We start from the raw sequence: 15886 nt of genomic DNA, 5'->3' as shown, positions 1-15886 counted from the left end.
GGATGCAACAAAACATTTACTATTTAAAACAATAATTATAAATTTTGTGGTTAACATATCATATCAATTTTGCTTGACTTATTGTATCATATGTATGGGTGATTACTGCCTTTCTATTTGCTGCTACATTGTTAGTCGACATTTAAAATGCCTATCAGGCTTAAAAAGCAAGACATTGTTATTTTATCATGTCTCTGAATTAATGGAAATACCATCAAAACCAGTAAGTTACATCTAAAATCATTTCTTTTCACCAGAGTTCAGTTCAAACTGTTACCACATGTACAGCTGGTCAGGTTTGATAACCTGTTTTGATAAGTGTGTACATGTACACATGTGCTGCAAATTCTGAATTCTGTTAGCTGAACAGATATGCTACAGACTATACATTTTCAAGTCGGTATATATAATTTTGAACATTTATTTTGTCTATAATCCTTATTGGAAGTTACAAAACAAACTGCCAGGTATTTTTTCACATACCCTTCTCAGACACAACACAGTAAACAAGACACATTTGTTGTACCAACACCAACTGCTGTATCATGAGTGCTGAAGAATATTGTGCAGCTTGAAGTGTTTAGAAAGTGAACCAACAACTTCCTGAAGACATTGTTGTGTTGAAGACATTGTTGTGTTTTTGTTGCATCCATAATGTGGAAGTTAGCCTTTTGTAGGCTTCCAGAGTGGTGGCATTCATGTTTTTTGGTAGAGTGCTGGTTCGTGATTTTCAATAAGGGCTACATGTACATGTAGATGTAGTTATAAGGTTCTGTATGCCGGAGATATAACACCGGCCATATCCCTCCCTGCCTGATGCCACTGTTCTGGAAACTACATTTGTATTCACTCGTTCTTATTAAAACGTAAATAATGGCAATTTTTTGTTCGAAATATAAATTGGCTTATTTTTCAGCAAAACCTACCTGATTGTTTTGGAAAATTCCGCTTGCAACCATAGCCCCCCCAAAACCTCAACTTATTATTTTCTTTCCGATTGGTTACAGGGCATGTGTATGTAACAAATGTTTGTTACAACAGTAAACCTTACCCTTTTTTCTTTGAAATGATTTACATTATTGGCTACATGTTTAGATATAAGTGGAAATCCCTAGGGACATTAAAAAGTGGGCAGCATTACACCAGGTCAGATAGAAAGCTTAGAAAGTATCGAACAATGGTAACGTTTGTTACAGTCATTTCATTACGTGCTCAACATTTTGTTAAGCACGGTGGGAAACAAATATCAGTCAACAACCCTTTCTTGTTTCTTTAGAAAGCCAGAAAAACTGTAGAGCATCACAAAAATGTCCATTTCTAGTCTTATATGTGGATAATATAAACATGGCAACCATTGTACTTGTGGTGGTAACGTTAGTTACCGAATTTGGCAACTGAAATAAATCACCTCACACAGCCTCCAAGATCAGTGACAGTAGCGATCTGACATGATCAATCAGATGGCATGGGTAGCTGGTTTCATCTGCCGAACAATCATGCTGGGAACTGAATTAATACAATTTTGGCTACTATTTCAATTCTCCGTGCCTTCTCAGGCGACAGCCATTTTTTAAGGGGTTAAATCCCACTCATAGTTATAATAATCTTCCAAGCCATCAACCATCAATCAATATAAATGTTGTGGTAAAACATTACAGGGGTTGTAGAAAAACAAAGGGACCAGTGATGTTGTCTAGAATTTGCTCCATATCAAGTCGTAAAGGCAGGCGATAGCATTTTTTACAATTCAATGAAAACGAGCCTATTAAATAGAAAGTTGCAACGTTTCACCTAGCATGTTTTGTTGTGGTATTGACAGTTTGTAATTGCTACCCTTGGCCAGTGACTGTTGATCAGAGAGGGATTACATATTACCTTAACTAACAACTTGGGTTGGCTCTCATGAAACCCGATTATGAATGTTAACTGTAACCTTCAACTGAACATTGTAGCTAATGTATAATACATGTACATGATGTCTGTATACATTTTGAACAGCAAGTCAATGGCCATGTTGCCTACAAACAGAAACAGGACTAATACCAAGGGAAAGAAAGTTGATACAAAGAAATCAGTGCTGGAAAAGTGTAACGAAATTTCAATGGTCCCTTCATTGCACAGCTTACAAGGTTGACTACAGACTGCAAAAAACAAACTTGTCTATCCATGTATTTGTCCCATACTACATGTATGCCTCCTATTACATTATCACATTTTCCTATGGTCCACAGTAAAGAAAAGTTTACAACAAGTTCTTGAATATCTAGTTACAGCAGGCTGGTACGTTTCCTGTATATATATATATACATGCACATGTCAGAAGATGTCTATTCTGCATATTGTTAGAGATGTATGTACATGTACTCTGTCAGATGGAGGACATGTAGGATACCATAATGTCTTGAATGTAGAAAACTGCATGGGACATAAAAACTGTACAATACACACTTGCAGCTGGGACTCACATACACTCAGATATGGATTTCTTTTCCTAAAATGTTAAAATCAGACACAATGGTAGTCTCCGCTCTGATGTCTGACACAGGGAATGATGATAGGAAGTGAATCTAATCACGTCAACTGTCCGCCACCACTTGGGTCACACTGTAGCAGTCTGACGATGGAGGGGTCAGCTTTTGCCCCCTCTACGAATTCCTGCAGCAATAAAACAAAACAAAAAGGCTGTCCGAAACTTTTGTAAACCAAAATTTAGTAAACCACCCTGCAAATTCACATGCCACCGCTGGGATCACACTGCAGTAGCCTCACAATTGAGGGATCACTCTTAGCTCCTTCGATGAACTCCTGAAATGATAATGGTCAGAGCTCAAAGGTCAGAACATACTACTTGGAAATAAAAGTTCAATGATAGCAAAGATAGCATTGATGACAGGGTGAAGAAACTAACAAGAGTTTGGTGACGTCGGACCTCCATGAAAAAGATTTTAATGCAAATATGCATGGTGACATTCACCTTCAACTAACATTTAACGCATGTCACATGTATAATAGTTCCCATCATCTATCATGTTTTCTGTTACATGGGTCTGTATGCAGTTGTGGAAAGGCATGCCTAGTTCGAAAACGGTTCACCTGGCGTTTTCCTATGGTACTGCAGCGAGCTTGGTATTTTTTTGGGCACCATAATTAATAATATAAGTCGAAATGCAGCTGGGGGATTTTCACGATATTTGGTAGGTGTGTAGCGGTTGTGGAGAGGATTGTCAAGTGCGAGAATGGTTTAGCTAGCTTTTACATATGGTTCTGCATATTTTGCATAATTTGTAGTCAAACCTGTCTATAGTGGCCACAAATGGGATTGGAAAAATGTGGCCACTTTTGACGGGGTGGTGGCCACTATGGAGAAAATGCTGATCAATTGACCACGAGCAATAAAGGACACATGATTTCAGTACCCTCTGATCTTCTCATCAAGTAACATTGTTTGGTTCATCTCAAAATCCAACTGACCCTGCCAAAGTCAAAATGATTGATATTTCCATGCACAATATTGGTAAATTCGCCAACAAAGACTTGCACAGAATATAACTGACCCTGTCTGGAACTTCAAATCCTCACAAACTACTAATTTGAAACTCGGTGCAGGGTGACATATGGCTGCTGTATGGTTGCAATAGGAAATGTTTCTATATCCACAGGACCGGAAATCGTGTGGCCATGGCCGCGTGGTACAGGTGGCCGCTATAGACTATTTCTTAATGCTTAAGTCAATAGGAAAAATCCAAGGGACCGATAAAAAGTGACCGAAATAGCCAGGTGCTTGATATGCACACTCAGGTGGCTGCTAATACAGGTTTGACTGTTTTTTATTTCGTACATCTTTGTCGAAGCTACTTTTTGTACATACCAGAAATCATGAAAATCTGTATGTCTTGCTCAGAACACTCAAGACTGGAAGTTCCACTGCAGTACTGCTAGGGGGCCCAAAATCTAATCAATATCACACACACACACACACACACACACACACACAAACACACTCACACACACATAGTTACACACACACACACACACACACACACACAAACACACACAAACACACACTCACACACAAACACACACAAACACACACACACACAAACACACACTCACACACAAACACACACACACACAAACACACACAAACACACACACACACACAAACACACACACAAACACACACACACAAACACACACACACACACACACAAACACACACACACAAACGCACACACACACACACACACACACACACAATTTGCTAGTGAATTATATGTAACCACTATGAATATTTCATGTACATGTAGGTGGCAAAGCAATGATTGAAGTTTCAAAAAATACAACTCAAAGCTGAAATAAGCTAAAAGTAAAATAAGCTACAGCAAACAAATACCATTTCAAATAAGGAATACATTTGCATTGTGCTTTACTTGCTTAATCAAAGACTGTTTTGCTGCCTTGTACTGTGATTGTGAATATCTGAGTTGTACTTAAAAATGTCTTTATATAGGACTGGTAAGAAGGGATTTTTGTGAATACAGTCAAACCTGTCTATAGCGGCCACTCAAGGGACTGGTCAAAATTGGCCACTATAGAGAGGTGGCCACTATAGAGAATATGCTAATTAATTGACCACAAGCAATAAGTTACACATGGTTTTAGTACCCACTGATCTTTATTCACATAATACAGTACTGTACATGTACTGCAATGATTTTACACTATAAGTATTAAGAAAACAAAAGCTATAAAAAGTTTTAAATGTTCTACAGTTGATATTGTCTGAAGAGACCGGTATCGTCATATTTCTTTGATCTTTCGTCTTGTATCCTTTGATACTTCGCCGTCCGTGTGTTCCCTCCCGCGTTCACACGTCAGGTTCGCCCATTATGCTAATGTGGTACTCACAAGAAAAGTCTCGTCAATTTAGACTTATCTCTTAATAAATGTAAGAATAAAATCCACCATAGTCTGAAGTTCATATCATTTTGTCTTTGTAACAATTCATTTAGAAATTTTTGTGATGTAAATTAACCTAAGCGATAGTGTATTAGAACGTAACTTTAACGCAATTTACCTCTGTAATATTGGTGTCGTCTATTGACCTTATATGACCTCGCTTGTCGGCGGGTATGGGTAGCGCCAGTTTACGAAGTTTTGTTTTGAAAATAAATCAAAGAGGTTTTAAATCCGGCGTAGGGTGACGATACGGCAGCTGTATATGGCCGAACGCGTGCCGAAACATAGATCAGCGGTCCGCGTGGCCGTAATTGGCAGTGTTTTTGTACCTGCGGGACCGGAAATCGTGTGGCCGTGGCCGCGTTGGACAGGTGGCCGCTAAGCCTATTTCTTAATCATTACGAATCCAAGGGACCGACAAAAAGTGGCCACTATGGGCAGGTGGCCGTTATGCAAAGGTGGCCGCTAATACAGGTTTGACTGTAACTTTATAATTTTGACTAATTACTTTATGATCTGTAGATCATGTTTAGTTTTGTCTAACTTCAGTTTTTGATGTTAAGATCAATTGTAACGTTATGATGATCACTGGGTTATATTATTTTCACTGGGTTTATTATTGTTTGATGTATAATCTTCATGCCCATTTATTTGTATTATAATTTGTAAATTTTGACGGGGGGGGGGGGAGTTTGTATAAGCCACATGGCTTCCCCCCCCCCTTGCACGTTCTGTTGTTTTCTATAATTTTCTGTATATTATCATTTTTCAAAGTGCAAAATAAAATCGATCAATCAATCAATCAAATCAATCAATCATTGCAGGTAGGTAACCCTAAACACTGGCATGGCTAGCATTGGTACAGTGTATTGTGATAGACTAGGGTTTCCTCATTGTTAGAAGACATCTTTCTGTCAATTACTCAAGCCCTGGTTATTCATTCTTTTCAAAACAGATTTCACTAGCTTGTGAGAATCAGAAAAACAGCTCATTATTATGACCGACATGATAGGAAGATGACAGATGGAAGGAAGAACAGCCACCATTTATCAAAATTATGTTCAAAATATGATAAATCTATTGATAACTGTTCAGAACTGTGAGCTGTTGCTTGTTGACCTGACTTGATACTATAATGAAGATTTCTTTACTAACTGGTTCTGCAGCTGCCTTAGTTTTATAAACTTTAAGATTCTTTGTCTTATAATTGCTGTCCAATATTGACACATGGCCAACTTTCTACCTACAGTTCATGGATACTAACATTCCAAACACTACTGTGGACTAGCATTCCTGTGGAAAACATTCCTGTACAAGTCCAAGAATTCCTCGACACTACCTATTTTCTCAATCAAAGTACTCTCCCCGGATATGGGGTAAGTTTCAGACAAATTTGGCAAGCTGAAATGGAAAAAAAAACTGAATAAAGTACATGTACGCATTCCTTCTCCGACAATCTTGAGGACACACGGCGGTCGGTTGCTAGGGTATTCTTTCCCGTTGCTATGCGAGTTTGACAGAGTATTGGGTTACAAGAGGCCTACTATTTGCTAACCGTAAAATATTTCAAAATAAACAAAATGTTATGACAAGGGAAATGTGTTCAAAATAAGATTAAATTTACAATTTTAGATAGTTTGAATCTTCCCGTTTGGATTGAGATAGCTGTTTTGTTTCGATTTTGCTTCCAAAGACGATTATTTTCTGTTTCAAGGAAGGCCTTCAATTTGACCATACTCTTGATAAGATGAGTCGCAGGTGCCATGGAAAATTCTCGATTTTTGTATTTTTCGTCATCTGAGAGGCAAATAAAACTTTTTGTTTTTGGGATATTTTAATTTTTAATTTTAAGCAAAGTTACAGTAAAAAATATGCGTAAAAATGGCATTTTTCGCACTTAATTACCAATCATTCAAAATCGAAGGCATTTTTTAAAAATCCCAAAAACAGAAATCTCGGGAAAACCGTTGCGGTCATTTTGAGCCGTCAATTAGCTAACTTGGACTCTTCTTGGTCGAGATCTTAAACGATGTTTACACGCATGTCATGCCGCACGGAGAGCGGGAGGGTGTAATTGATACCGGTGTAAACAACACTTATGATATTCAAGGTCACCAACAAAAACGCAAGTAGCTTTGTTACATATTACAGGACGCAACAAAGTGAAAGCATTGATTGTTTATATTGGTTAAAAACTATATTTTTTGCCTGATTCAAGTTAGTTGAAGGGGAAGGGCCAGAAAGCACGGTTTTACCTCCAATGACTGCAGATGACCTAAATAGAACACGGGTTCGGTTCGAATTACGTCAGATCGAACATCATGGAAGAAGGTTCGAATTCGGCTAGACATGGGAGGTTTTGAGCCCGTATTTGACCACCGTGACATTTTGAACAGGATGAATTAAAGATTCATTGTGTTTCTTCCTTTATCCCAGGGTATTTTTGCCTAAATCAACACAAATTTATTCTAAAGATGGATTGTTTTTGCTGTTGGTAATGGTTATTTATTTCTACTTAATATGAATCTCCTACTGCCATAATGATTGCATTTCATATATTCTCAAATTTTGGCTGTTCAGTGGAGGTACATGTATAATACATTCATAAAAGAAATGCATCAAAGCATCCTGTAAAGTCCTGCATCCTTCCTAAGATTGTAGTGAAATCGTGATCTACTTCACAGGAAACAATGTTTGTGGACATGTTTATTGAAAAAAAAACAACACCAAGTTACAAATTACAATTTCAAAATGAATGAAATTTACAATTATATTATTAAGTATTTTGCTTGCCTAAGGCTTGATTCAAACCATGACACAGACTGGCACGACAAGTGACGTAACCATCATTTTCAAATGCAGGTAGATTGGCAAACATGGGCATGCATTTATGTAACGTAATATAATGACAACAGCCATCTTGAAAATAATAAATTTGATTTTGTTGCAAGAGCTATCATGGCAGGTGACACATGTAATAATAAGCCATGGCAACTAATGGGTAACAATAACACATAAAGAAAGCAGGGTCACTCACCTGTAGAGAGAGTTTCCCATCATTGTTTTTGTCCATCTGGCGGAAGATCTTGTCTGTCCGCTTCTCAGGGGTGGACTCGTCATCTGGCATCTTCATGACTGAGCCAACCATCTTGTAGATTGCCTTGTGTGGAAAGATAGGTGCAGAGTTCAGTCTGTCACACATTGTTTCTGTAGTCATTTGTACCAAGTTTCTACAGTCAAAGGTACAGAGACAGCCTTGATTACATCAAGGACATTATATAACCTCGGCACAAAAAGTTTGGAATATCAACTATGGCTGATCATATTTCCCTTATTTCTGCATCAATTTCAATGTTTTATATATCAATAGAAAGTGTGTGTGATTTCCTTTTATGTGGTATCAGACTCTTTGTGATTATAAATTCGTGGAACGAGAACCAGGGCTGCTTACGTCAGTGGGTCACCAAAAAAAGTGCCCAAATTTCCCTTTTTGTGTGAAATACTGTATCATCCTGCTGGTATGGGTGCTGGTGTCAATGATTCAATCTATCCTTTTTCACATAATCTTTGGTATACAGAACATCCACGTTTATCTTTATCATTTGAGTAGAGTATATCTGCCCTTTTTGCAGTTGGATGGCCGAATCAAGGTGCAGAGGCGGCAAGGAAAATACCACGCTGTCGCACGGATACAGCGTAACAGCACCGTAGCGCTTGGTGGCGGCAGTGTCATGGTGTGGTGGGATGTATGGCTGCCACAGGAAAAACAAGGTTCACTTTATCATCCCAGACAACCCCAATACTGTGAGATAAAGCGACACCATTTTTCATTTAGTCGCAATGTCTTACCCCTTCAGTATGGGGCCAAATGACATTCTGCAAGATTACACCGCCCGTCCACGCACAAAGTCTGCAATGGTCCTTGCTCGGTATGGACGGGCGTTGTATTCTAACGCTTACAGAATTGCATTTGGTCCCATACACACAAGGTATGACAATGCGATTATGCGACTGAATGGAGAATGGTGTCGCTTTATCTCACAGTATTGGGGTTGTCTGGGATGATAGTGAACCTTGTTTTTCCTGTGGCAGCCATACATACCCCACACCATGACACTGCCTCCGCCAAGCGCTACACGCTCTGTCCGTGCGACAGTCAGCATGGCATTCTCTTTGCCCCCTCGAGCTCCGCACTTTGATTCGGCCATCCAACTGCAAAAAGGGCACATATACTCTACTCAAATGTTAAGGATAAACTTGGATGTTCTGTATACCAAAGATTATGTGAAAAAGGATAGATTGAGTCATTAACACCAGCACCCATACCAGCAGGATGATACAGTATTTCACGCAAAAAGGGAAATTTGGCCACTTTTTTTGGTGACCCACTGACGTAAGCAGCCCTGGTGCTCGTTCCATGAATTTATAATCATAAAGAGTTTGATACCATATCAAAGAAAATCACACACGCTTTCTGTTGATATATAACACATTGAAATTGATGCAGAAACAACGGAAATATGATCAGCCAAAGTTGATATTCCAAACTTTTTGTTTATATATATATACATGTATTATATATAATAGGTCCGGACCTGGAAATGATCATCTGGACCTGAACAGGACCTATACATGTACCTAAATTTTCTGTACTGGTACCTACGCCTACCAACAATGAGATTTATTTTCTTTCTGTCCTTTCAAATCTTATTCTATGACTTTAGATTTATTTTGGCATTCTATTGCATTAGCCCTCTGTTTTCTGATACTATTTATCAATCTACGGCATACATGTGCTCAATTTAGAGATGCTTTGTACAATTAACTGTGTGGTCAAAAACTTTTGGAAACACCTGATGATGCGTGCACAGATGTCATCCATATAATCAAATCAACATTGCCTAATCCACCTCTTAGGAGGAAGTTCCACACGTTCACAGCTTCTCTCCTAGAATAATATACCATCGTTATGGCACAAGCTTCCACGGAATTGCTTCCCTGTGGGGAATCAATCTAAAACTTTTCAAAACAAGGGTAAACGAACATCTTTCTTCAGAATCCAGTACCGTAACCCCAAACGCACAAGTTGCTCCATGATAGACACATACATTGTGTAAAAGAGAAATTAAGGTGTTTTTGAGTGATATATGATGGAGGTTGTCTCTGAGTTCAACATTAACATACTCTATCAGAAACTATCCAGGTGAAGGTCAGGAGCAGGCATACTGTGCAATTGTCATAATCATATTGACCTAATACCTGACTTCTGTGAAGTTTGAGAAAGATTGATAGTATAAGAGTAATCAAAGAATAAAACTCATTAAATACATTTGTAGTTTACCTGACACTTTGCATAAATGAATAAATAACGTTGGATGCTGAAAACATACGTGTACATAATATAGTTATGTAATGCATGCTGCACTGCACTCCAAAGTCAAGTTAAAATTGCAACAGTTACTACATGTACACCAAAACTAATTTCTTCAGAAATCCATTTCTAACGTTTGAGAGTACTTTTGGCTGAGCAACTTAATAAGATTTTTAAAAAACATAGAATTGAAAAAAAATGATAAATCAAACTCACTTCTAGTAGTCATAATGATCTAATTTTTCTTTAAATATTATTCTACTCCAATCAAGTGCATCTAACCTGCCCCAGTCAATGCACTACAGGTCTCCAGACAGACAGTAGTTCTAATTAGCCCAGGACTAACCTGTACTATTTCCAGCATCTCCTGTTTGGAGATGTAGCCATTCCCATCCAGGTCATACATACTGAAGGCCCACTTCAGTTTCTGTTCCAGCTGCCCTCTTGATGTCACACTCAGCGCACAGATGAACTCCCTGAAATCTATCGTACCATCTCCATTAACGTCAAATGTGCGGAAGACGTGCTCCGCGAACTTGGAGGCATCTCCGTAGGGGAAGAAATTTCCATAGATTTTCTTGAACTCCTCGACCGTGAGGACTCCGCTGGGGCAGTCCTTCAGAAAGCCCTTGTACCACTCCTGCAGCTCATGCTCATTAAACTCTGTCTGGTTTTTCAAGTCTTCCAGAACCTCCGGCCTGAGCTTGCTGTTCTGTTTACCCATGGTTGTCTTTGCTACTAGCTCCTCATTCAAATCTCAGATCTGCAAAATAAACAAAAAGTGAATCTAGATTCTGCTTTACTGGGCAATTAAGAGAACCAACATTGTGACACTATTCATATATAATAAGCACAAGAGTACATGTACAGTAGAGTAAAAAGAAATTCCAATTGCATGTGCACAACCATGCCACTCTGCATAGATACAACATGCGTCCACACAAAGCAAGGACTTCAATGCAGCCTTCCTCCAGGATATCATGTCTGAGAATCACATGTACACAAGCTTTCCATGAATATGTAATACATTGAAATTAATGCAGAAACATAAGAAATATAAATTTAATCAACCAAAGGTAACATTCCAAACTTTTTGTGCCGAGTTTATTTAGGGTTTCTTGTACACGTAATTGTTCTTCATTGATTGTGCATTTCAGGTTTCACTAACATTACACATAACTGTCCATTGATCACATCATATGCAACATTTGGATGACTGCCAAAAAAGATCAAAAACAATACAGCAATATGCATGATGAAGTAAGTGTCTATACATATAGGAAATACATGGATAGGGTCTGCATGGGTTTGGTGAGTGTCATATTGTTGTGCAAACACATGTTGCATATTTCACCACAACTGAAATTGTACAAAAAGACTAATTTATACATATTTCAGCCTTACCACATGCATGGTGAAATATATTGTATTCATAATGTTTTTCTTCTTTCTTCCTTTCTCCTGTCAAATCTTCAAAGCACGCTCTCAGTTATTACTGGCCCGAGTGACTTGGCACAAGGGTAGAGTGGGCCAATACCCCCAGGCATCTTTTTTTTTTTTCATATCTGCCTCTAAAAGGATTCTATTGTGTTTTTTGGTCATTTTCAGACAAAACTGTAGACAATGTATGTTGGACCCCTGTGCCCTGGTATTGCAATCGAATGACCTGAAATTTGGCACAAAGGTGCCTTGATCACAGATTCAGTAACACTTTTGGTATGTAGTACAACAAATTGCTTTATTTTGCAATTTCTGGCCAGTTTCTCACCAAAAAAGTACATTTTTGGCTCCTGTACCCTGGTTTAAACTTTAAGAACCAAATGACCTGAAATTTGGTATAGGAGTGCCCTCCACATATATGCACAGGGATTCAATAGCACTTTTGGCATGCAGTACAACAACTGTGTACTAGTATATGAACATGCATGACAAGAAAAAAACAATTTATTAATGGTAATATTCACTTTACTTTTATTCAATCTTTCATTTGCAATACTGACTGGAATCACCCAGCCCTTGTACGATTTAAAATGAATAGTCAAACCTGTCTGTAGTGGCCACTCAAGGGACTGAAGAAATGTGGCCACTATAGACAGGTGGCTATTATAGAGAAAATGCTGATCAATTTACCATGAGCAATAAGTTCACATTGTCTCATTGTAACATCATCATGTCTCTATCATCTCAAAATTCAACTGACCCTGCCAAAGTCAAATCTACAGAAAATGATTGCTATGGGAGTATTGCCGTGCGCTCCAATGTTCAAGGCACGCGCACCTTCTGTTACAGCCAAAATGACTGCCGGAAACTCCAAATCCTCGCAAACTAAGATTTTAAACTCGGCTGCCGTATGGTCGCAATAGGCAGCGTATCTACGGGACTGGAAATCATGTGGCTTTGGCCGCGTTGTACAGGTGGCCACTTTAGACTATTTCTTAATGCTTAGGTCAATTATGGGAAAAATGCAAGGGACCTACAAAAGGTGACCGCAATGGCCAGGTGGTCGCTTTGCAAAGGTGGCAGCTAATATAGGTTTGACTGTATTTAAAGGAAGTTGCCACCTGCCACGGTAATTCAGTGGGCATACCCCAGTTTATTGCGGATTTAAATTGGAGACTACACACTCTCAAGTCTAGCGACCACCTCTTTCAAGGAATTATCCTGAAGCAAACTAACTGTATATATATTATTATAGGGTTAGAGGATATTCCTTCAGCCACAAGACCAAGAGTTGTGATCCTTCAATTTCTCTAATTTTGAAAAATTAGGCCACACTGATTTAATTTCTTGGTTCACGGATTCGCTCACTCCTATTTTTTGGAAATAAAAATAAAAATTACTACTCAGCAAATTTTCACCATTAATGAAACCATTCACCAACTTTTTGGTGTAGCAAATTGGCCTTTATATTATAAGCTCCTTAAAGTGTGGGTACAGGTGCTGTTACTGTACAAAAATAGTGTTTTTGTACTTTTTTCAAGCTGACAACTTTTTTTCTTTATGTTTTGGATTAGACGTTAACTTTACCCCAACCATTTTACAATTGTTATTTTCATTTCTATTTCGCCCTCTCGCTCCATATTTTTTATGAAAAAATCCGTGAACCAAGAAATTAAATTGGTGTGGCCTTAGAGGTAAAAAAAAAAAAAATTATTATTTTCAGGGCAAAAATTATGAACAAAATCAGGCATTTTTGCATTGAATAAAACCCATTAAAAAATTTTTGGGCTGTTGAGTGATCTTGAGTGATCAAGCCAATTATAAAGAAAATTCTTGTACAGTCAAACCTGCCTGAGCGACCACCTCTTCTCATCTTCGAATCGACCAGCTGGCCATTTCGACTGGCGGTCAATGGGTGGGTCAATGTGCAGTTTACTGTAATATGGGAGGAAATTTTGCATACGTGTGTGTGTTGTATTTGATATTAAAGACCTCACTTACTTACTTCTCAGCGACCACTTTTTTCCGGTCCCCCGGGTGGTCGTCTTGGGCAGGTTTGACTGTACTTCAGTTTTTTTAATCAATGACATCTTATATTTGTTTTTGCTAACCACGTCATCTACTTGCTTATTTTGTATGATTTACAGTATGGTTGAAAACTTTTAATTTAGCTTTGCAAATAGCCGAAAATTGCTGTACATGTATGCACAGATGTCATCCATATGATCAAAATCATCATATCAACGAACGATTAGTGCTCACAAGACTTCCCAGAAAATTTGATACTGAGGGGCCCAAACTTATGTCACGTATCCCTGAGCACATGAGCTATCTAATACTCAAAATTTGTGACAATAGCTTGTTCAGAGCAAGAGATAACAAAACTGGAAGTTGCGCTGCAGTACCAAGGGAAGCCGCTAGGGGGCCAAAAATCTAATCGTTTCCAGCTTTCATCACAGCAAACCAACTATGAAACCAATCCAACCAGCCGTTCTTGAGTTATCTTGTTGACAGACAGACAGACAGACAAACACACAAACGCTAGTGAAAATATAACCTCCATGACATTTCATGGAGGTGACAAATTCATAGTATCCCTAAACGTTGAAAAATTGGGCATACATGTAGGTTCCCTGCTTGACCACTAACCGGGGGCCAATGGTGCTTTCAAATTCAACAAGTGAAAATTTACATGATACATGCATGTTCTACTTGGAACTTGAAGCAAGTGATCAATAAAAAATGTTGTATATTATTATTACTTATAATTACATATGATTATATACATAATCATTAAATTCATTATACAGCTGCAAGTATACCTTTTTGTACTCAACCATATTTTCTTCAGACAAAACCACCAATTAAAACACACATCAACACCTCCAATATGAACAAAATTGCGTTTTGTTCATAAACTCCTGTTCACAAACGATTATCTTAATTTGATTTGAAACTTAAGTTTCTGTGAGAGCTCGTCTGTAAAAGTAGCTCAGCATCTCAGGCCACACATACTAACATGTTACAGATTATATTTTGACACTAGAAACCGCTAACATGACAAAATCTTACGATTATTTTTCAAAGTCAACACTCTGAATTATAAATGGCATTCTGTGTCCATCATTATCCGTAATAAAATCATTATTACACAATTACGACATCATCTTAATATCCGAATCTGCCCTAAATGCAAAACGTTGCTAGTTTTACATATATAAATGTTGTATAAAAATCGTGTTTCAAAACGTTAGTGTGGCGTCTCATTTTCTCCCAATAACAACATTTACTTTGTAGCTTCATAAGGCTCATAGCAAAATCGACCAATATGTTACGGGTACCGCGTAACTGCTAGGATGTTTGGGTCACAATGGCGGGGAAATCCACACCGCAAGGAAAAATATAGCGGAAATATCGACAGAAAAACCCAAACTTTCAATATTTCAGGGGTCTCTGGATAGTAAAGCCCTAATTTGAAAAAATAAGAACATACCCGGTGGATTTTGTGGCTATAAAAAAATCAAACATGCCGGTAAGTTTATTTTGGACATAAGAGTAGATATACGACAATGTCTATATGATAATAACGTTAATGACCTGCTTTCCTTCGGTGTATATGGTGCCATAATTCATGACTACACTCTCTATGCTCGGCCGTTTACTCAGCCTTAATTACTAACGACCAGTACCTAGCCTGTGGAGGCATGAATGTACAATAATGGTCTTCATTCATGGTACATATTCCGAGTGCTCAGACTCAGACAGTCAGAGGTTTATGAGTGCAGCCATTACACAATTATTGCTGCATTCATGTATAAATGGGCATGCTGATAACGGTTATTGTCTTTTTGCTCAACAGCAAACCTCCTCAATAAAAAAAAAAGTACCAGTAACCAACAATGTTATTTCCCAGTAACCAACGATGTTATCTCCCAACAACCTCCTTGTAACATGCCAGTTTTGTAAAAGCTAAATGTAAGACCAGATTAATTTGATTGGCATACACAGACAAGCTGTATAAGTGCAGAATGATTGAACATAATATACCCTACCTTATCTGAGGGAAATCAACAGCTTCAGATGCTACTATTTCAAACGAATGTCATTTGAAAAATC

At 38.2% G+C, this 15886-nt stretch overlaps 1 protein-coding gene across 3 annotated transcripts in view; it reads right to left on the bottom strand.

Moving 5' to 3' along the window:
• Positions 1 to 887: 887 nt before the first annotated feature.
• The window catches only part of LOC118409981 (neurocalcin homolog), a 28371-nt gene continuing 13372 nt past the window's right edge, over positions 888 to 15886 (bottom strand). For 2 of the 3 annotated variants that reach the window (XM_035811409.1, XM_035811410.1), the window contains exons 2-4: positions 10677 to 11093; positions 7997 to 8119; positions 888 to 2655 (exon numbers count right to left, since the gene is read on the bottom strand). In XM_035811409.1, coding sequence (XP_035667302.1) covers positions 2572 to 2655; positions 7997 to 8119; positions 10677 to 11054 — 585 coding nt within the window. In that variant the 5' untranslated portion in view covers positions 11055 to 11093 and the 3' untranslated portion in view covers positions 888 to 2571. Of the gene's footprint in view, positions 2806 to 7996; positions 8120 to 10676; positions 11094 to 15886 lie in introns of all 3 variants that reach the window. The other variant, XM_035811411.1, reaches the window with a different exon arrangement.

Source organism: Branchiostoma floridae, chromosome 2 (genome assembly GCF_000003815.2).
Source record: "Branchiostoma floridae strain S238N-H82 chromosome 2, Bfl_VNyyK, whole genome shotgun sequence".
NCBI classification, from domain to species: domain Eukaryota; kingdom Metazoa; phylum Chordata; class Leptocardii; order Amphioxiformes; family Branchiostomatidae; genus Branchiostoma; species Branchiostoma floridae.
Note: the sequence above shows the minus strand (reverse complement) of the source record. Positions and strands in the feature narration are given on the sequence as shown.